Genomic DNA, 20,744 nt, shown 5'->3' on the forward strand with positions numbered 1-20,744 from the left:
GCGCTCCGTGTTAATTGTGAACCTCTTCGAGATGGGTTTCGTCGCTCGAACCAGTCAAAAGAATCGGAGCCTGGTGAAACCCGAGACAAAAGCGGCATATGGGTTTGGCCAAATTGTAGTCCCGATTGTTTGGTTGGACCATCGTATCGCCGGTCGAGTTAGTCGAGCCGCATCGGAGGTGATCCGAGTCAGCGCGAAAGGGGAAGGTCTTGTTTGTCTTGAAGCCGGAAAAATTCGCTAGTCAAACTTAACTCTCCGACTTGCGACTTTGCGGCTTGTTGTAAAGTGTTGAGCATAGTTCACTTGTGAGTTCTTGATTGACAGGAGAGGCCTGGTAGGTGGTATCAATTTGAGAACCTTGCTTCCTGTAAGTTTGAGTGAGAATAGTATTGTTTTATGTATTTGACTCACATGGAGAGAATGTCAAACTTATAAAATGGTCTCATAGTCTTAGGCGTAGAGGGTTTGCAGTACATTAGCAATCTTAAGAACGAACAAGATGGGAGGGGACGATACCTATAAGATAGCTCTATTACAGCTATGTGAAGTTTCGCTGGTGGCCAATCACGGCAGGCTATATGGTAGCTAGATCTGGCTTAGATCGAAATTTCCTCCTGAGTCCTAACCAATGATGGGAGGCAATGAGGTATCCAAATTTGGTTTAGATCGAATTTTACGCCTGGCCAATTGTGGCAGGCTATGAGGAACCTGGATTTGGTTTAGACCGAACATTTGGAAATGACTTACTTCTCTCTCATAGGTTATGCCACCAACTTTGAGAGTTCTCCGGCTCCACCGCACGCTACGAGCGGTCGATGCGCTTCTTATGGGCACTATTCCCTCCACAGAAGCAGTGCTCGATATAGGTGAAGCGATCCACAATGAGCGTAGCGCAAATCTAATGGTAGGACGTGCTGAGATCTCACAGTAATGGTAGCAGGGGCCAGGAGTAGATGAAAATAACTGGCCTATACTGTCGCGCTGTTCCCAGCATTGGCTCTAAAAGGAACTGAATTGAAGTCTTGCGCCTCTCTGAATTTTATTAACTCGGGCTAAGCTATACCTATAATCTCGTCCCAAAATCTTCAGTGGCGCACAGCAAAGCTGCTGCAGGCTACAACCATACTGTCTTTAAGGATAATGAGTCCAGGAGTAGAGGGGGACATATGCACTAGTGAGTCTATTCTTCGTTGAGCTTCTAGCTTCTGACTAGCGGGTTACAATGCTGGGCTGTAAATGTGACTTAGCGACTAGTCCTGATGAGGATGACTCCAAACTTCATCTTATTGGCTGACATTAGATTTCTGGTAGATTTTAAGGGCCGCAGGGATGCCAGAGTAACATTGCTACCCTTATCTGACTGCTGCGCCGGCACATCAGAAGTACACTAACAGATACTGCCCGTTACCAACCCGGCATGGTCTCCACATCAAATCAATCTAAGCCACATCAGGAAACCTCACCTTATCCTTTATTTGGTCCAGACAGCGGAGTGCCGTAAAAGATTTCCATCAATCGACCGTGACTGGATACTGAAACTCAAAGAGCCCTAAGATCTCCCTTAGCACCCAGAGCTTATGCAGTAGACAAAGGATGCGCTATTCCTGTTGCGGTGCTCTCCTTAGTAGCCCTGATTGGCTGAAAAGTAAATAATGTTTAGTTTAATTATCCCTGCAATTAACGGGCAAGATCAATAAACATGTTCAACCTATCTATATAAAGTAAATGCTCCCTTGGTCATTAGATTGATTCCATCGCAAGAACTCAAATCGAACTATTCAGAATACAGCTACGCAGCGGCGCACACGGATACACATACACACAATGGAGGACTATTGGAACTCTCAAAACCCCAGCATTTTCAGCATGCAATACCAGAGCGGAGAGATGCCAACACAGGAGCCTAGAATGGTGAGTTCGGCTTCTTCGAATCTTATAGCGGAAACGCGTTGCTTACTTGCGAAGAACTATATGGCAGAATACCAGGGATTCGAGTTTCCTCCCACCTCGGTGCCCCCAGCTGAAGCGGACCGTAACCTCAATCCACCCGAGAGTTATCAAACGCTCGACCTCGACTCTACACTCTCCTTCAATGGTACTATTTCGCCTTCGCTATCCGCTTCGGATTCTCTATCCGCCTTAGATTCGCTATCCGCCTCAGATTCGCTATCTACCTCGGATTCAGGATCTACCTCAGATTCACAAGATAGCCAGGGCTCAGTCACATATACAGGAGACGCGGAAAGCCAGAAACTACAGACTGTAAGCTCCATATTACCTCACATAATCTCAAGTTAAGGAGCCAAAACTAATTACGAATTACAGGTTCGGCGACGCATGCAAAACCGCGAAGCCCAGCGCCGATTCCGCGGACGCAAAGAAGAGCGCTACCAAATACTCCAGCAACGGACTACCGAACTCGAAGAAAAGTGCCAAGAGCTTTCGAATGGGTTCAACCAGAAGTCCGAAGAACTATCTAAGATCTCCAAGGAAAACGAGACTCTTATCAGCGAGATCCAAGATCTACGCAAGCGGTGGCGTCTTATATTAATGCTACTGAGACGGCCGAATAGGCTACAGTCGTTGTCCGGCTTACTGGGTAGTGATTTATCATCACCGTCTGCGGTGATGGCCGAGCCGTTGGATCTGCCGCTGGAAGACTTGTTCGGTTGTCTACAGGAGTTACTATTGCCAAACGAGACACATACTGCCGCTTAGTCGCTTGATTTCTTCTTTTTCTTTTTTTTGTTCAGGGACGGATTGGCGAGAGTTCTATATTTTCTTGGGGGAGTTTTTTGGCTTCTTTTTCTGAAAAGCCTTAGCAATTTCGTGGGTATTAATATTTTTGCTCTATGTTTTACGAGCGCACAAGAAACATGCGACAGTGGCTACTGAAATCTATCCCAAATAATAGCTACGACTCTTTTCAAGTTAGTGATTAAAATACCCTGCCAATTGACTATATGATCCATGAGTATGAATATGAAAATTATCAAGCAAAGAAAATGGCATTACATGACATTTAGTCTAGATGGGATCTTAAGTGTTCCCAGGGCGGGACGCCCTACAAATACAAGTCTACTTAGATACAAAATCTAGCTAGACTCAGGAAAAAAGTACATAAAAATAATTCAATGTGTATATTCTATATTGATGGTATCAAAAAAGCCCAGACAACCCCAGCGTCCGGCAAGTCTCGGATGAAAGTCCGCTAACGAACCCACCAACGACAAATCTCATATAACGACATGATACAAAGGCCTCAACCCGGAAGCCCCAAGTTCAAAGCTCAAAGCGCAATGCTCGCCATGAAGAAAAAGGAAAAAAAAAACACCACGCAGTCGTCGAGCATAACTCGTTATCTTGTTCTTCTCTTGCTCTGTACACGTTCAAATTCACCGGTACTGATTGAGGAACTCGGAGTGGAACTTGACGATGCGCTCGACCCAGTCGGTACCGGGGGCGAGGAAAGTTGTGCGGAAGTGGAATGTGCCCTCCTTCTGGCCGAATCCAGAGCCAGGGACGGCGCAGACACCGGTGGCGTCGAGCATCTTCAGGCAGTAGAACTCATCGGCAGCGCGGCCCTCAGCCTGAGCGGCTTCAATGGCCTTGGCGGGGAGGTTGATGGTGGGGAAGAGGTACATGGCACCCTAGTCATTCTTCGTTAGTTGATAATTCAACTTGGGAGATTGAAGCATTGATAACATACCTGAGGCTTCTGGCACTCAACACCCTCCATACGCTGGAAAGCATCGTACAGCGCGAGAGCACGCTTGTGCAGACCATCCCGGATACCATTGTACTCCTTCTGATAGAGCTCAAAGCTAGGGTCACCAGCACGGGGAGGGTTGACCATCGTCTCGAGCAGGCACTGTGCGACGACCGGCGGGCACAGGCCAATGCTAACGAGCTTGTAAATCTGCTCCTGAACCAGCGGGTCGAAACCGACCAGCTCGAAGAAACCACCACGGTGACCACACTCGCCGACCATACCCTTCGAGGTACTGTGGAAGGAGACCAGCTCCACGGCGTCGTACTTGCCGGGCTGCTCCTTCTGGAGCTGACGCAGACGCTTCTTGAAGGAGACGAACTCGCCCTCGAAGACATTGGTCTGGTACACTTCGTCGGCCATGATGACCAGCTTCTCATCAGCAGCGACATCGATGACCTTCTTAATGTCATCGGGGGTCAGGGAGGCACCGGTCGGGTTACCGGGGTTAATCACGACAACAGCGCGGACGTTGGTGCCAGCGGCCTTGGCCTCCTTGATGGACTGGGTGATGGCATCGACGTTGGTACCCCACGCCTTCTGCTCCTCCAACAGGTAGGGCACGCACCGCGCGTTCAGAAGGGCCAGGGTAGCGGTATACAATGGGTACTGAGGGATAGGGACCAGCACACCGGCGTTGGAGTCGTTGCAGATCACATTGAGCAAGGTGCTGACACCCGACGAAGCACCGGCAGTCAAGAACAGGTCCTGGGCGTTGGCGGGGAAGCCATCACGCTCCTCAATGAACTTGGCAACGCTCTTCCGAATGCCGGGAGCACCTTGGCTGTGACTGTAAGCACCAACGCTCTGCACATTGGCCAACAGGGTTTGGGCACGGTCGATCACATCCTGCTTGTATCCGAACGAGTTCTTCAAGGCCTCGGTGTTCTCGAGAAGCAGCGGGTTCTCGACGAGACTGAGCACTTGACGGAAGAATGTAATGGGCTTCTGGTCGAGTTGTTGGGGGTTGCCAATGTTGGCGAAGATAACGCTATCGAAGGGCAAGGACTTGTCACCATCGGCCAGACGCTGACGGTATTCTTCAGCCTTGACGGCCAGTTCACCACGCACGGCGTACTTGGCTGCTTTAATGTGGGGGTTGATGTTGTCAATGTTGAGGCATCTGGGCTGGGTGGTGGTCAGGGTGCGCTTGGCATAAGCGACGGTGGTTTGAGTCATGGCGGTCACTGATGGGGACCCGCGGGGTCAGAGTTAGTTATATAGGATAATGATATGGAATAGTAGGTTGATGTAGAGTGAGTGAAGTGTAAAGAGGAGTATAGTATGAAGAAGTAGAGGTTGAGGTCGAGGTATGGCAAGTCAAGGGTTTTTGATGTCGAGGAAGGTACGAGCCCGGTGAAGCAATTCACGGAAAGAAGCAATGTGATGTAGTCATACGACAGCAGCGGAAACCGCGCTTCAAGAGGGGTCGGAGGGGGGACAAATCAAGAGCCCATCTATATATAAAACGCAAATCATCCCACGTACCTGATCCAGCGGAGAAGCCCCCCGCAGCGCCGCGCGCGGTCGGGCGAAGTAGGAGGCGGCCATTCGGCCGGGTCACGAACGCCTTCGGAGAGGCCCGCACACTGGAGGCGAGCTTATATTGCCAGGACATCGTGGAGTCAGACGATCAGACCTCGAATTGATCGAATCAAGGTCCTTGTTTGGCTCGTGGAATGTATTTTCAGGGCTCGGAGATGGGTGTTTTGCTTTTGGAGAGAAGGAAAAAGTCCGTTTCAGGGCCCATTGGGCGGTGAAGTTTGTGAGTCAGCATTTGGCTTTTTTGCTTTTCCCCACATTTTTATTGAATGTGGAGGCGTGTATCGGGCGAGAAGCCGATTATCTACAATCTTGAGGATTCTAGCGGGGGATGATAGGGCAAATTACTGGACAATGAGAATGATAAGGGAGGGGACTGAAGAATGACAAGATAGTATGTGAGATTGTACTACGAACAAGACTAACTCACTATGGAGACTCCGTCGCTTGGACGATCTTCTCCTCGGGAAGCCTCCCGTTGCCCGATGAAATGGAGTCCGGCCTCGCCCCCATCGGGCCCTCCGGAGCCGCCCGATATGCGGGGGAGCTGGAAGACTACGCTTGACATCATGGTAAATGTAGATATAAGGAGCATAGAAGGTATATAATCTTCATTGAAGATAGCATCCCAGCATATAGTCCTATGACATAGCATGTGGTGGCTGGTCATATCACCATTCTACAATACCATACAACGGTCTGTACGAAATACACGGGTGGATCACCGGTTGGTCATGTTGGATCATGTTAGATAATATTTCTGCGTTCAGACATGGATGGTGGTATCACCGAGTCATCTCTAAATAAAACAAGGACACTGCTCCAATTAAAATACCTCACACCCAATCTAACTGCGCTCACTGCCTCGCAGACGGACCGCCTGTCCATACTTCTGCAGCTTCGTGATCAGGGCATCGCCGTGCTTAACCACATCCGAGTACTGCTTGTTCTTATCATCGGGCCGGTTGGTCTCGATAATCCCGTTGACCCGGTCGATCGTGCAGGCAATCCGGTTGCTGGAGATGAATTTCGCCAAGTCCCTGAAAATCGCGCATAGTTAGGTAATGAGACACAACATGGCAGCCCGAGGATAACCGCCGCCAAGGGGGAAAGTAAACATACCGGTCCAAATAATCCACCGTCACTCCAAAGTCATTCGCCATGCTGGTCAGGCCCACTACTCGGTAACTCTGAAGCAGCTGCTGGTAGGCGCGTAGGCGCATCTCCCGGACGAACCAGGCCCGGTGCTCATGCAGGTACCGGTCCTGGGTCAGGAAGTGGTCCTCCACAGCCGCAAGGGCCACGAAGAACGAGCGGTAGTTACCATTATACAGGCTGTTGACCAAGTTGGCCAGAGAAGAAAAGTCCACGGGGGCTTCGTTCTCTGCCTGCTCACTCGAGCCGGTAACTAGAGTGGTCAGGTTAACGACGGTGGTGGCTCCGGCCGACGGGGTCGACTTGGATACCGCTGCATCCTTCATCTCCTCATCACGAGCACCGGACCCAGATGAAACCTCGCCAGACAGCGCGGCCAGCTGATCCTCTCCAGCACCCAGGATGGCCTTGATCTCGGGCGCATCCACCACCTTCGCCTTAAAGTCCACCCGCTTGAGGGATAAAGATCCCGCTAGCACGGAGTAGATGACCAACGAGGAGTAGCTACAGAGCTCATAGCTGGTAAATGTGGACAGACTGTCGAGGAGGAGGGGGGCGGCGAGGCTGTATGAACGGCAGGTGAGAAGGTGCATGCCCTTGTAGGCCTTGAGGCGATTCCTCCGATCCCAATCTCCACCGCTCTCCACCAGAGCCTCTGCACGCTCGATAGTCTTCTTGACGAACACGCGGTCACCGAAGAACAGACCAATGCGGATCATGGCGAGCACAAGGTCAATCTTGGTGCCGAGGAAACCGATCTTTTCGAGGAGGGCTTCGTGTGACTCGATAGCTTTGTCCTATAACCAATCATCCGTTAGACACAATATTCCAGATACTTTGTCTTCCCAAATTTCAGCTTCCTACCTTATCTCCAACGCGAGCCCAGAACTCGGCCCGTTTCCCCCGTGCAGCCTGCACTTCGGTCTCACCAGCGGCTTCCTCTGCCTCCTCTTCCTCCTTCTGGATACCCTCCAGCTCCTTCTTGTTATCCTCAACTAAGGACTGATAGAGCTGCTCATCCCAGGGGAAATCAATCTTGGATGACGTTCGTGTGGCGAGCATGTTTGAGGTGATGAGCGGCTTCGAAGTCCCTGCAATGTGAGGGTGCGGGTGTTGCGTCACGCCCTCGCCGGAGTTGTTCAGAATGCCTTCGACGGGATGGGCCAGGTGGCGGTAAAAGGGGGCCATTTTACGCTCGTTGATCGCATCTTGCAGCTTCTTCAATGAGGCCTGACGGGTGGATGGGTTGCATGCAGGGTTGGAGAGGTTGAAGACATGTTGGGCGAGGACGAGGTCGGGATACTTGATGAACTGCGGATCAGACCCCATGATTGCAGATGGGGACTGAGGAGTGTGATGATGACGCGAAAGAAGGGTGGAGGGTAGAGAGACGGGGAGGTGTTTGGATGGGATTGTTGGATGGCCAGTGATGCATCACGTAGCTGGTTCCCAAGCTCAGCTGGGGGAACGTTTTTCCGGTCCCGTGCCTTGGCGGTTCTTTGGGTGCCTGATTTATTAGGCCATAAACATTAACTTGGTCGGTAAGCGAGTGGGCCATGTAAGCGAGCGGGCCACCTAACCGCTTTTTCGCGTCCTACCACGTTTATCTATCTTCTATCCACCACCATGCCTCCAATTCGCGCCGGGTTAAGCCAGGATGCTATGCAACAAGAGGGCCGCATCTTATTAGCTGTACAAGCTATAAACAACAAGGAAATCGGCTCTATTCGGAAGGCTGCAGACCAGTTTCAAGTTCCCCGGAATACGCTCACGCGTCGACTACGCGATACTACAAACCGTGCTGAATCTCGCGCAAATTCTCATAAATTAACAGAGATCGAAGAGGAACTACTTCAGCAGCGGATACTATCGCTAGATCGACGTGGAGCAGCCCCTACACAAGCTCATGTACGAGAAATAGCTAATTTGCTACTCGCGAAGCGTGGTTCTATCTCTATCCAAACCGTCGGCGAAAAATGGGCATATAACTTTATCCAACGCCATCCGGACCTTAAATCTCGCTTTTCACGACGATACGACTACCAGCGAGCACTACAAGAGGATCCAAAGATTATTCAAGAGTGGTTTAACCTCGTACAAACCACGATTCAGCAATACGGTATCCTCGCGGACGATATCTATAACTTTGACGAGACTGGGTTCGCGATGGGCCTTTGTGCGCATCAAAAAGTGATTACTCGAGCGGAATACTACGGTCGGAGATCGGTTTTACAGCCAGGGAACCGCGAGTGGGTAACCGCAATCGAGTCAATTAACGCTTCGGGGTGGGCACTTCCACCGACGCTTATTTTTAAGGGCAAGCAATATAATCAAGCCTGGTTCAAAGATCTTCCGTACGACTGGCGCTTCGAAGTTAGTACGAACGGGTGGACGTCTGACGAAATAGGCCTTCGCTGGCTTCAAAAGCAATTTATTCCGTCGACAAATAGTCGTACGCGCGGAAGATATCGACTTTTAGTCCTCGACGGACACGGAAGCCATCTAACAGCAGAATTCGACCAAATCTGCGCGGATCACGATATTATACCGATCTGTATACCAGCACATTCCTCGCATCTTTTACAACCGCTTAATATCGGATGTTTCGCGGTTTTAAAGCGCGCATACGGTGGTTTAGTCGGCCAGAAAATGCGGCTCGGGATTAGCCATATCGACAAGCTTGATTTCCTCACAGCTTATCTACAAGCTCGTACCGACGCATTTAAATCAGAGACGATTCAAAATAGCTTCCGAGCAGCAGGATTAGTACCTTTTAATCCCGAACCAGTGCTATCAAAGCTCAATATTCAACTTCGGACGCCTACGCCGCCCTCAAGCCGCGGTAGTCAAGCAAGCGCTTTTTGCCCCCATACGCCCGCGAACGTGGACGAGCTTTATAAGCAAGCAGCTTCAATTAAAGCTTTCCTAAAACGAAGCTCGAAAAGTCCCCCATCGCCGTCGCAGGCCGCGCTAAACCAGCTTATTAAAGGCTGTCAAATCGCGATGCAAAACGGTATCTTTCTCGAGCAAGAAAATAAGCAGCTACGCGAGGAAAATACTACACAGAAGAAAAAGCGTGCTCGTACAACTAGATGGATAGCTCACGATGACGGTCTGAGTGTACGAGAAGCAATGGAGCTCGAGGAAGCTCATAATGCCTTTTTTCAGGCCATACCAGGTCCACGAGTGCCACCAGCGCAGGGTATACCGGCACCGAAGCCGAGGGCCTTACCTAAATGCGGCAATTGCAGTGAAATAGGGCATAAGAAGAATTCTTGTCCAAATAGAGAATAATGAATATAAAGGAGTTGTGGTTGATATATATCGATAAATGTGTAGAAATTCTGGTTGGGTGGCCCGCTCGCTTACATGGCCCACTCGCTTACCGACCACGTTAACTATAGGTCGGACCCTAGATCTTTTTTTTTTCGCATTGGTCACTTTGTTGATTTTGTAGATACTTACTGGATGGCCACGTCACTCAACCTTTGAATTTCAAGCTTCTCAGTAGTGGCCGATTGCGTTGCGCTTGTTCTGCATGGCTGGTGATCGCCTTCATTGACCGACTACCGAGCTACTTTCGACTACTTGCCATCTCCACTTCCCACGTTTTTTTGACTACCAACTTACAAGAAGTCGCGTGCCTGGATCATTGGATGCCGTTTGAGTATGCTTCTTGAATGTCTCACCACAATTACGTGGAAATGATTCCACCGAGTACGGCTAATCAGGTCGGCTACGGATCATGGACGGCCAGGAATCCAATTTCCAATGGATTATGGATTTCATGGAATAATGGAGTATCTCTCGATGACTAGTGCTTGAACTCGACACTATCCAAGTGCTCAGGATATCCCACGTGCATTCGGTATGATTCTTAGTATCCGGTCCATCTCCATAGGGCTGGTTTACCGTTTAGGCTGACGCCAAACTGCAATTATGGAGTACCTCAAAGTACCCGGTAGTACCACTAACTGCAGGGTCTTTTGTAACTTCCACCTTCCCCAACCGTGAGAAACTCGAAATTATTGAGTACTCACCTAGTGAATGTTATATGGTATTCTTGGACTCATTGTCTTGGCCTTTCAGTCTCCTCAGGCCCAAACTCAAATCCGAGCCAGGAACAGAAGGTGGTCTGTTGCTCTGGGGTACTGGTACTTCCACTGGCACAGGGCTCCCAAACTTCTAACTTCCGCCATCCCTCGGCGCCCCTCAAAACGCCACGCTCCACTTCTCTCCCGAAAGTTTCGAAACTGTCCCCCAGCGGAGACCGATCGAACTGGCTTGCACGTGCAATACTTCGTTGGATACCGGCGCAAGAAATCAACTTTTACCAACGTCGTTGGCTTGAACTTGACTACCACACGGGCTCCTCGTGGCTTCGGTCGCCTTGCCTGGATCGGCTTGGCTTGCGTGTTCATCCACTCTGCCGATATCAGATCATCGGCCTGCCGAGAGCGCAATGCAACCTCCGCGTCTTTCAGCTCCCAAGAGTTTCCCAGGGCTGGGATAACGGAAACTCCGTCTGCCCCGTGAATGGCCGCGTGTGATAGAAAACTGCAATCTGATTGGTGCTGGAACCTGACCAAATGGAATGCTTAACCCGATGGAGAGTCGGGGCCTGCCCCACTGTCGACTGGTTTCTGCCGTCATTCCAATTGGTGGGCACGAGGCCATTTTCTGGAGAGGGTTGCTTGTATGGAGCAGCGGGCTGGCCGAAGTACTCTTAGTACACTTAGTCCATCCAGGAAGACTCCGTAATCTCGAGTAGTCTGCTTCGACTTACTATTCCGGGTTAGGGAACACCTCGTGCCCCCGATTGCTGAGCCAAGATTCACTTTTTTTTCTCCCTGGGATCGGCAGATTCCCAATCCTACTTAACTGCTAGCTTCACGCCCTCTTTCTCCTTCTCTTCTCTTTCAACTCTGCAGTTCGCCTTACATCGCAACCCCGCGCCTTGGTTCTCAGCCCGTCTGTCGACATTCGCTGGTCCAGTACTCTCTTAGCTCGGCCTTTGTGAATACGCGATTATCTTTCGCGTCCCGAGGTGAGCTATACCCCAAGCTTGACTTGTTTCCCCGCTCGGTCTTTCCTTGTGATCGCCGGGTCTCACACTAGAGTACCACTGACGAACCGCTCGCTGTTATTGTCAGTCAACTACCATGAGCGCCGATACTCAGCCTGAAAAGATCATGGAGGAAAAGGGCACCGTTCCTGTAAACGAGGCCCCCCTCGACCTCCCTCCGCTGGATCAGCTGCCAAAGGGTCGCTGGGAGCGCGCCTGGCCCACCATCGCCTGTGGTGCTGGTCTGTTCTCCGATGGCTATCTGAATGGAGTATGTGTTCTGCATCCTTGTCGCACTACTTGGCGCATCCTGATTTACCCCAAATTGGACCCTGTCAAACGTCGACCTTGTGATCTCAAGGATATAAGACTAACCCCTCCTTGCGCTGATAGGTAATTGGTCAAGTCAACACCATTCTCGGAGTTCTCTACCCGGACACCTATGCCAATTCTCCAGCGAGTCAGAATGTTTCGGCCATTGCCTTTGCCGGTACGGTCGTTGGTATGCTGATCTTTGGCTACACTAGCGATCACTGGTCGCGCAAGTGGTCACTGATGATCTCTACCATCATTCTTTTCGTCTTCGCTGCCCTCTGTGCCGGTTCCTACGGTTTGAATGGTAGTCAATATGGTCTGTTCGCAGCCCTGACCGCATATCGTTTCTTCATCGGTGTGGGTATCGGTGGTGAATACCCTGCGGGCTCCGTTGCGGCAGCTGAGAACACCGGCGAACTCAAGGCCGGCCACCGTAACCGTTGGTTCATCATGTTCACCAACTTCCAGATTGACTTTGGATTCGTTGTCTCGGCTTTGGTGCCTACCATTCTCCTTCTGATCTGCACGGAGAATCATCTGCGCTTGGTCTGGCGTTTGTCTCTGGGCTTGGGCGTCATCCCACCCTTGAGTCTGCTGTACCTTCGTCTCAAGCTGCAAGAGCCCGAGGAGTTTAACCGCGAGCGGATGCACAAGTTCCCGATCTTGTTGATCATCAAGTACGTCCTATACCTGCCTCGTCCATCCGGAGTATATCAAACATCCTGCTAATTGCATCTCTAGGTTCTACTGGTTCCGCCTTGCGGTGGTTTCTCTAATCTGGTTCATCTATGACTTTTCTTCTTATTCCTTTGGTCTTTACTCGTCGAAGTGGATTGAGATCATTACTGGCTCGGATGCTCCCTTGTGGAAGACCTTCGGCTGGACTACCCTGACCTACCTGTTTTACCTCCCCGGCTCCGGACTCGGTGCATGGGTGAGTGATTGGCTGGGTCCTCGCAATACACTCGCCCTCGGAGTGCTTCTCCAAGGAATCGTCGGGTTCATCATGTCTGGATGCTACAAGTGGCTTGCGACCTCCGCAAACGTGGGTGGTTTCGTGGTGGTCTACGGGTATGTTACACCTAAAAGGAATAACCATTAATTCTTGTGCAGAGCTTTCTGACTGGCGATAGCATCTTCCTTGCCCTGGGTGAGTTTGGCCCTGGCGATAACCTTGGTCTGTGTGCAGCCAAGAGTAGCGCTACTGCCATCCGCGGTCAGTACTACTCTTATGCCGCTGCCATTGGTAAGATTGGTGCGTTCGTGGGCACCTACGTCCTGCCAATTGTCCAGAAGAATGCCCCCAACGCGGTTCGCAAGGGCCAGGATCCGTTTTTCGTCTCCAGCTCGCTGTGCATTTTGAGTGCTTTCCTGGCATACTTCCTGCTCCCGCAGATCAGCCAGGTGCGTACCAACGTTAACGGAGATGTTCGACCGAGTATACTTACACTCTATGTAGGACACCATCACTAGCGAGGATGCGCGCTTCCGCGAGTATCTGACTCAAAACGGCTACGACACCTCGACTATGGGCAACGCAGAGCAGATCACCACCGAGGTGACCCCCGCCCGTGATGACATGGCATAAGCTATTCCCGGACACGGCTATTGCCCATACTGTATGCTGAAATCCCGCACGCGCCATTACTTTTTCGTTGTTCCCTTTCCCTATGCAAGCACATCCGGCCCCTTGGTGTACATCCGGCCCCTTGATGTATTTCCTTGGTGCGACTTTCCTGGATCCGAAACCCCAAAGCGACAACATGCGGCCAGTTTCCTTGCAGCGCGAGATTTGACAAGACGTTGCGATGATCCAGCGATCTGCATTGAACTCCCCCGTGCGACACGAACAAGATGAAACTGATGGCCCTCGCGACTTTCGACCCTACATGTGTGAGCATTAACCGTGCTGATCTGCGGGTGATCTGCCTCGGGGGTGCAATTCCGGTACCAGTTCCACGCAAGACTTGTCCCCACCCCTACTTGCTTGTATGATTGCCTGCTTTAATGTTTAATGAGGGGTGGACGATCTGGATGAAAGCATTTTGACGATCACATTTTTGCTAAAGCCTTATGGATTGGTTTTTATTAGAACCGGATCTTTTAGTTCCTGGCTCTGAATTTGTAAGGCGCTGTAATGACAATTCCGAGGGCTGCATACCGACAGGCGGACCGGTGCCGGGGGTCAGCGTAATTTATACATTTTTGATGAGGATAATCCTAGAATTGACCAAGTCTAATAGGACTGCAGTTGAGTGTGTTCTATTAGGTCGAGACCCAGACAAGACTTCCAAATCGTGTTGTGAGCTATCTAGAGACTTCCTCATAGGCTAGGAGGTATTGCCGAAAAGGCGAGGAGAACTGATTTAAAATCCATCTAGAACGACCCTTTCGCACCAGACGAAGATGAATCATACTTACTGTCTTATCTCAGCACTCAATTACTTCCCTACTGAGTTCTGTTGCTACACCCGTACTATAGAGGGTAGTACTACTTCTTTCAGATCGGCAAAAGCTGGAAGGGCGAGCTGTAAACTCGGTGTTTTCTCGGGCGAGACCTATCATCCTGCAGCATTCCTGTTATGACGAAAACCGACCGGGATAAGAGAGAGGAGAGAGTTTGAGTCAGGATCTCACAGATATAAAGACAAGATACCATCCATGAAAGCAAGCCAAAACTTCAAATTTACAGGTTATGAACTAAAGAGTAAGAACCAAGCATTTCACATGAAAACCCCCCCCCAGCTCCTGTCACTCCATATTTTTTCTTTCTCCAGAACGGGGACCGGGGGACAGCCGCGCTCCACACGGTTCAATCAGCCGAGGTTGACCGTCCGCGGCTCCAGACACCGTTCAATTACCGACTCCTATCACCACCACCGTCACCATTTCATCCTCTCATCTTCCCTTTATATCGTCGAGTAACTCCCCTCCACCCGCTCGAGTTAAGGTCTCTCCACACTAGATATTAAGTGTCTTCGGAATCACGCCGAACCATCGTCCGGATAACCACACAAACACCACTCATCTCGTGATCGGGATTTGAAGGAATCATGGTCGCCGACGCTCTCCTCTACCACCCTGCGCTCGCGCACTGGCTGCGCTTTGTCGCAACTACCGGTACGTGTATCTTGACAGTATCCCCATACATTCAATCCGCACCACTCCCCGGGCTATCCTTACGATAAAGGATGAACCGGGGAGGTGGCACGACATCCACCATCAAGCCCAACCCCAACATGACCTCCAGACCAGAGTCTACTCTCCCACCCCATCCCCATCTCCCAACTTAAACAACCAACTAACCCAGCTCCACTCTAGTCGGTCGCGACAAGCTCCTCCGCACAATCCAATACTTCTCCCGCTTCTACGCCTGGTACCTGTACCGCACCAACAAGCCCCAATCCGCCATCGACCCCTACAACGCCGTCAAGAAGCAATTCGGCACCACCCGCAAGATCCTGCGCATCGGCAAATTCGCCGAACACCTCAAGGCCGCCTCCGTGGCCCTCGACAACAAGGCCCCCGTCGACCCGGTCCTGCGCTACCTCGCCGTCGGTCGCCAGCTCGGCTATGCCGGATACCTGTCCCTGGATATGGTCACGGTGGTTGATGCGATCGGGTATCGCAAGTTGGCAAGCGTGAAGAGGCTGCAGGAGAGTGCTTATCGGTCTTGGGCGGCCGGGTTGGCGTGCAGTGTTGTTGCGGGTGTTTATACTTTGTTCCAGTTGCAGGAGAAGGAGAAGACTGTTGATCGGAAGGAGGGTGAGGGTGTTGTTGAGGCGAAGAAGATTGAGAAGTATGTATTCCCCCCGGTTGCAGTTGAGATATCCTGTGGTTTATGGTTGTGTTGAGAGGAATGATGCTAATGATTTTGTCTACAGGGAGCGCGCTGCTGCTCGGATACAGCTCATCTCTGACCTGTGCGATTTGACCGTCCCCGCCTCTGCTCTGGGTCTCGCCCAGCTCGATGATGGCCTGGTCGGTCTTGCCGGTACCGTCAGCTCGCTGATCGGTGTTTGGTCGCAGTGGCGCAAGACCGCATAAATGGCTCGAACCCGGACTTGTCTTTGAAGGAGACGGGTGTGTGCGAACTGAGCTTGGTCTATATGGGGAGCCTCTCGTTCTCTCTTATAGGCTAGGATAAGAAAGAAAACCGCAGCTTAGGGCGAGGAGTCTCGCGATATCCCTTTGACCTGCTTTGGCAATCTTGCCGTTTATATCCTCGATTGCGTTCATGAACAAACCCTTTTATCCTATTATTTTCTTTCTTTTGTTGTGTTCTTTAAGGAGGAGATGTCTAGATGCCCGCGAGCTGTCTTTTGCGTATATAGCAAATTTATTTCATCTTACTGGATCACGATCACTACGGGTTTAGGTTAAAGTAGAAGATGTAAATTCATTCTCCCATCATAAGATGCTGTCTCCCGGATATCTCATAGCCCCAAACTACCGTATCCTCCTCTGCTTCATATCCAACTATCTAAAGTCATGCCTTCTGCGATAAGCATCCGGCGATGCTATCCAGAGATCTAATTGGGGCAAGTCTGTAAACTGTTAGCGCGAGAGTACCTTGATAGAATCAGAAATCCACGAACCGCGCCACACGAGCCGCAGGTCTTGCCGCCCTCGATGGGGGCACTGCAGCTGGGGCAGGAGGCGTGTCCCATGATGACTTTGTTGAAAGTTGGGGGGTTGGAAACTGGTTGTGAATTAGTAAGAGTTTGTAGAAGCGCTGATATCCAGCCTCTGTTAGGGATAGGGTATGAAACATACAGTGTTAAAGGTGAATAGAGTAGTGGATTGTGAATTTGGACGAGTGATCGAGAGGAAAAAGGTCAGCGAGGGGGAGAAATCGTGACTCTATTTGTACCCCGCCGTCAGCCCCGCTTGGGCTCTGGTCATCCTCTTTTTTTTTCTTTTTACTTGGGCCAGTCAGTTGATCTATATCTATGGCACATGATCAGAATATACCGAGTCACGTCGATCTTACAATAACTCCATTCCTGCATTATGGTCAACTCCCATCTCGAACATCCCCATCAACCCCGCTCTCCTTCCACATCACCCCCAACTGCCGCACCGCATCCCCGTACATCTTCTCCCTCGACCCATTCCCCAAAAAGAACGAAGGCCTCTTATCAAATCCATGAACCACATCCTCAATCACCATCCCTCCAACAGACCTCATTCCCCCAGATCCCACAAACCCCCTCAACCTCTCCCGAAACTCATTCCCCTCCACAAGCAACTGATCCCACCCACAGGTATAAATCGCCACATCCCCAGGATACGACGCCAATATCAATCCCATGGGCGCTAGTCCAGGCGACACATACGGATGAGCCATATCAATTTCATCCGTCCCATCCTTCCGTGGTAAATTCTCCAGCATTAAATACGAATCATCAAAGAACTTGAATACCTCCGGCGTAATCATGGATTTCTTCGAGGCAATCGGATTCGTCGCATCCCGCTCAATCCGACTGCGTGACCAGTCCGTACTAGGATAAAACGCGATTAAACCCGCCAACTTGATACCGGGCGATTCACCCTGCCGCTCACGGCGTTTGATCAGCTCCTCGCGGAGGCGCAGCGGAACCGTTAAACACAGATTCCCACCCGCTGAATCCCCGCATAGCACGAACCGCCCCCGATCAAGTCGATACTGTCCCGCATGCTCCCACAACCAAATCATCGCGTCGACGCAATCTTCCATCGGAACGGGGAACGGGTGTTCAGGGGCTAGTCTATACCCCACGCTCACGACGACTGCGGAGGCATGTTTCTGCAGAACGGCTGCGATCCACCGCGCATCGTCGAGTGGATGACCGATTGCGAACCCGCCGCCGTGGAAGTTGATGAGGACGGGCCGCTTTGTGTGTGGTTGTTCTTCGTCTTCGCCTGGGGAGAGCAGGGTTCCCGTTGCGGTGAAGAAGTAGAGTTGGATGGGACCCGGGAGTTTGCTGATTGTGCTGGGGATCGTGAGTTCGAGGGCTGGGCGGGTGGGTAAGGGCCAGGAGAGGTAGCGGTCTAACCAGGAGAGGATTCCGGCGTAGAGGCGGTAGCGGCTCGCCTTTTTGGCGAGGTCGGTTCTTGTGGGCAGGGGCGTTGGTGTTGCCATGTGGTGTGTGGTATTGGGATGTGCCCGGGAGTTGTGGAGAGTGTGTAAGTATGGGTGACACTTGTTTATTACGCTGGTTATTTGCCTGCTGGGGAGGATGTCGGGGAAGTATATCCGGGTAGGGCATGACGTAGAATATGGTCATTTGGATGGTGTACAGAGGGATATCATGTCAATGGTTTCCAAGGTTGGATCGACCCATGTTAAGAGATATAAAACCATAGTTCAGAAAAGAGTAGAGGTAGATGCCATAGATACTGACATGCAGGTTGGTGAGTAGAAGGTTTGTAGTATTCCAGTTCTTGTAGGTTAATCAAGGTCCTGGAAACCCCCGAAGAACGCCCAGCAGTGGACACGAGTACCCAGCAAGGTTGTTCTATCATTACGACGGAGAAATGTTATTCGTGACTGTACTAGATGCTCGTACAATATCTACGTATCTATTGGGAGTTATGAGATTTGGTGTAAGGGGCTTTCCTGACTGAAACAGTTGAAGACTGAAATAGTGATTAATTGGCCTTTAGTGTTGTGGACTGGCCGCTGGTAAGAAGCGTAATAATATCACTAGGAAAGTACGCCCAACGAGGGTTATCATTAACTTCCACCTCAAAATTAGCAACCCCCGCGCTTGGCCTAGGGGTCAAGGCCTGGAATTTGTCAGCCTGATTCGCGTAGTTTGAGGAAAAGGAAAAGTCCTCGTAGGTCTGCCGCGGGGGTTATCATTTTTATGCTCGCGGAATTTTATATTACCACGCCACAACTACATTTTATGTGTTTTATGATTTATCTTTAGATTCAAAATCATCAGAAAAATCAATAGAACTTACTAATTTTTTTTATTCAAATCTAAACGTGTTGGTGGCTGGGTGGGCTGGGGATATGTTGAAAGTGAGCATCGAAAGGAGGTCAACAATGTCGCGAGACGAGTTTGTATGGTAGACAGATTGTATGGTAGACAGAGGTCGAGGGTTCATGCAGTCGACTCCTAAATATGCGTCGAGACATCTGGCAAGATGATTGAACTTTAGAGTTTCTCGTCTGCTAATGGCTCTATAGAAGGAAGAGTCAGTTCAAAAGCCAGGATTCTGCTTTTGACATAACTGTCTGGAGTGTTACATGATAACGATGTCTGCTCTATCAATCGATGTTGACAAAGATCTCAGTCATTAAGCCCTTGGGGTATTTTCTGTTCCCAGCAACTAATTTTATATGTACAGCCTTGTCCCAAACTTTACTACCTTGCTTTTTTCATTGGCTTACTAGATAACCTTTGGGAGCCTTGTCAAGCAAAACGGATCCACATCTTCTTTTACAAATACCACTGCCAAGTCTAATTTGTTGGAATCCATCTGTCTATAGCGATGATCGTCATTACCCATGACATGAGGTACTTATAACGGTTCTCCCTTCAGGCTCCCTTGAATTTCTCTACCAAAAGCCATTGACGGCCAGTTATCTACCAAGAAAAGTCGAGAAATATGACCAGAAATCTGTCATTTATCGCCACTGTCGCTCTTTCGACAACAGTCATTCCAGCCGCTGGCTCATTCATTTCACCCGGACCCATCATCCCAAATGTACCCTCATACATCTTTTCCATGCCCCTCGATCACTTCAATGCTTCCGATCACCGTACCTTCAACAATCGATATTACCTCAATGACACATACTACAAGCCAAGCAGTCCAGTCTTTTTCTTTGACTATGGAGAATCAGGCTTCTCACCCTACTACGCGGGAATTTTCCTAGCCGAATCCACCGAGCAATCGGCTGTAATGCAGCTTGCAAAAAGGTTCAATGGTCTGGCTATTGGATGGGAACACCGATACTTCGGCTCAAGCTTACCGTTTCCAATGGCTTTGGGGAATAACACGCCCGTGACTCCCGCGGAGTGTTATAATTCCGCTGATTGCACGCACTTGCTCATCGATTCCCCGGGGAGTTACCGCTATATGACAGTCGAACAAGCTCTCGAAGACGCGAATTATTTTGCCAGGAATTTTGAGCTTCCTAAGGGAAGAGGAAGCTATTCTAAAAGCTCGCTCACTGCAGATAAAACGCCGTGGATCTGGATCGGTGGCTCATACCCCGGTGCAAGAGCGGCGTTTGCTCTAATCCGTAACCCCAAGACCTTCTTCGCGTCCTGGGCATCTTCTGCCCCAGTACAATGGCGCAAAAATGGATCAGCTTATTTTAATCCTATTGAGCGCTCGCTTCCGGAGCCTTGCCGAACTGATATTCTCGCGAGCGTGAAATATGCGGATGAGATCTTGAGTGGGGAACATGGAAAAAGGTCATTCAAAAGTCTACAGAGACTTCTCTACCTTGCACAAGAGACCATCAGTGGATTGAATACATCATTCGATATCTCTGGTGCTGATAGTCTCGGCGTGAGAAGTATTGCGCATGGACTTGCTACAGCTGTGCAGGATGGCTACCAAAGTCTAGGCCCCAAAGCTACAACCGACATATTGTGCTCTTTTATGGTCGCTTACGATCCAACTGCTACACCTGAGAACCGGACGAGTCCCGAAATGTCAGTTCTCAGCAACCCCGGAACCAGGAAGCCTAATGCAAACGGACTTGCTGCGACTTACAATTCCTCTATTGCATTTGAAGCCTATCTCTACGGATACCGTCACATGGAGTCCGCACTCGCAACCACTGACAGTCAAGTAGCACCCGATTCTTGGGATAACGTTGCCGACATCTCCTGGAACTAAGAATTCGGCTGCTACCAAGCCTCAAACCCGAACAACGTCTCGATCGTGAGC

General features: G+C 50.4%; 7 protein-coding genes across 7 annotated transcripts; 4 read left to right on the forward strand and 3 right to left on the reverse strand.

Annotated features, from left to right (window-relative positions):
* Positions 1–1,824: 1,824 nt before the first annotated feature.
* On the forward strand, positions 1,825–2,718 carry N7496_003195 (bZIP transcription factor; the record flags this gene model as incomplete). Its single annotated transcript, XM_056696126.1, has 3 exons — positions 1,825–1,911; positions 1,987–2,262; positions 2,326–2,718. The coding sequence occupies 3 exons, from the start codon at positions 1,825–1,827 to the stop codon at positions 2,716–2,718; spliced, it is 756 nt and encodes a 251-aa protein (XP_056558338.1).
* Positions 2,719–3,395: 677 nt separating this feature from the next.
* On the reverse strand, positions 3,396–5,387 carry N7496_003196 (putative alanine aminotransferase; the record flags this gene model as incomplete). Its single annotated transcript, XM_056696127.1, has 3 exons — positions 3,396–3,650; positions 3,710–4,956; positions 5,258–5,387. The coding sequence occupies 3 exons, from the start codon at positions 5,385–5,387 to the stop codon at positions 3,396–3,398; spliced, it is 1,632 nt and encodes a 543-aa protein (XP_056558339.1).
* A 771-nt stretch (positions 5,388–6,158) lies between these two features.
* Positions 6,159–7,795, reverse strand: N7496_003197 (proteasome regulatory particle lid subunit RPN7; the record flags this gene model as incomplete). Its single annotated transcript, XM_056696128.1, has 3 exons — positions 6,159–6,351; positions 6,434–7,263; positions 7,331–7,795. The coding sequence occupies 3 exons, from the start codon at positions 7,793–7,795 to the stop codon at positions 6,159–6,161; spliced, it is 1,488 nt and encodes a 495-aa protein (XP_056558340.1).
* Positions 7,796–11,628: 3,833 nt separating this feature from the next.
* On the forward strand, positions 11,629–13,434 carry N7496_003198 (putative MFS phospholipid transporter (Git1); the record flags this gene model as incomplete). The annotated part of the gene is made up of 5 exons (XM_056696129.1): positions 11,629–11,802; positions 11,925–12,523; positions 12,588–12,917; positions 12,980–13,250; positions 13,306–13,434. The coding sequence occupies 5 exons, from the start codon at positions 11,629–11,631 to the stop codon at positions 13,432–13,434; spliced, it is 1,503 nt and encodes a 500-aa protein (XP_056558341.1).
* Positions 13,435–14,899: 1,465 nt separating this feature from the next.
* N7496_003199 (PEX11 family protein) lies at positions 14,900–15,893 on the forward strand (the record flags this gene model as incomplete). The annotated part of the gene is made up of 3 exons (XM_056696130.1): positions 14,900–14,966; positions 15,168–15,645; positions 15,731–15,893. The coding sequence occupies 3 exons, from the start codon at positions 14,900–14,902 to the stop codon at positions 15,891–15,893; spliced, it is 708 nt and encodes a 235-aa protein (XP_056558342.1).
* A 970-nt stretch (positions 15,894–16,863) lies between these two features.
* Positions 16,864–17,970, reverse strand: N7496_003200 (alpha/beta hydrolase; the record flags this gene model as incomplete). The annotated part of the gene is made up of 1 exon (XM_056696131.1): positions 16,864–17,970. The coding sequence occupies one exon, from the start codon at positions 17,968–17,970 to the stop codon at positions 16,864–16,866; it is 1,107 nt and encodes a 368-aa protein (XP_056558343.1).
* A 1,478-nt stretch (positions 17,971–19,448) lies between these two features.
* Positions 19,449–20,693, forward strand: N7496_003201 (uncharacterized protein; the record flags this gene model as incomplete). The annotated part of the gene is made up of 1 exon (XM_056696132.1): positions 19,449–20,693. One exon carries the CDS (start codon positions 19,449–19,451, stop codon positions 20,691–20,693), a length of 1,245 nt encoding a protein of 414 aa, XP_056558344.1.
* Positions 20,694–20,744: the final 51 nt, after the last annotated feature.

Source organism: Penicillium cataractarum, assembly GCF_028827025.1.
Source record: "Penicillium cataractarum strain IBT 29864 chromosome Unknown utg000002l, whole genome shotgun sequence".
Lineage (NCBI taxonomy): Eukaryota > Fungi > Ascomycota > Eurotiomycetes > Eurotiales > Aspergillaceae > Penicillium > Penicillium cataractarum.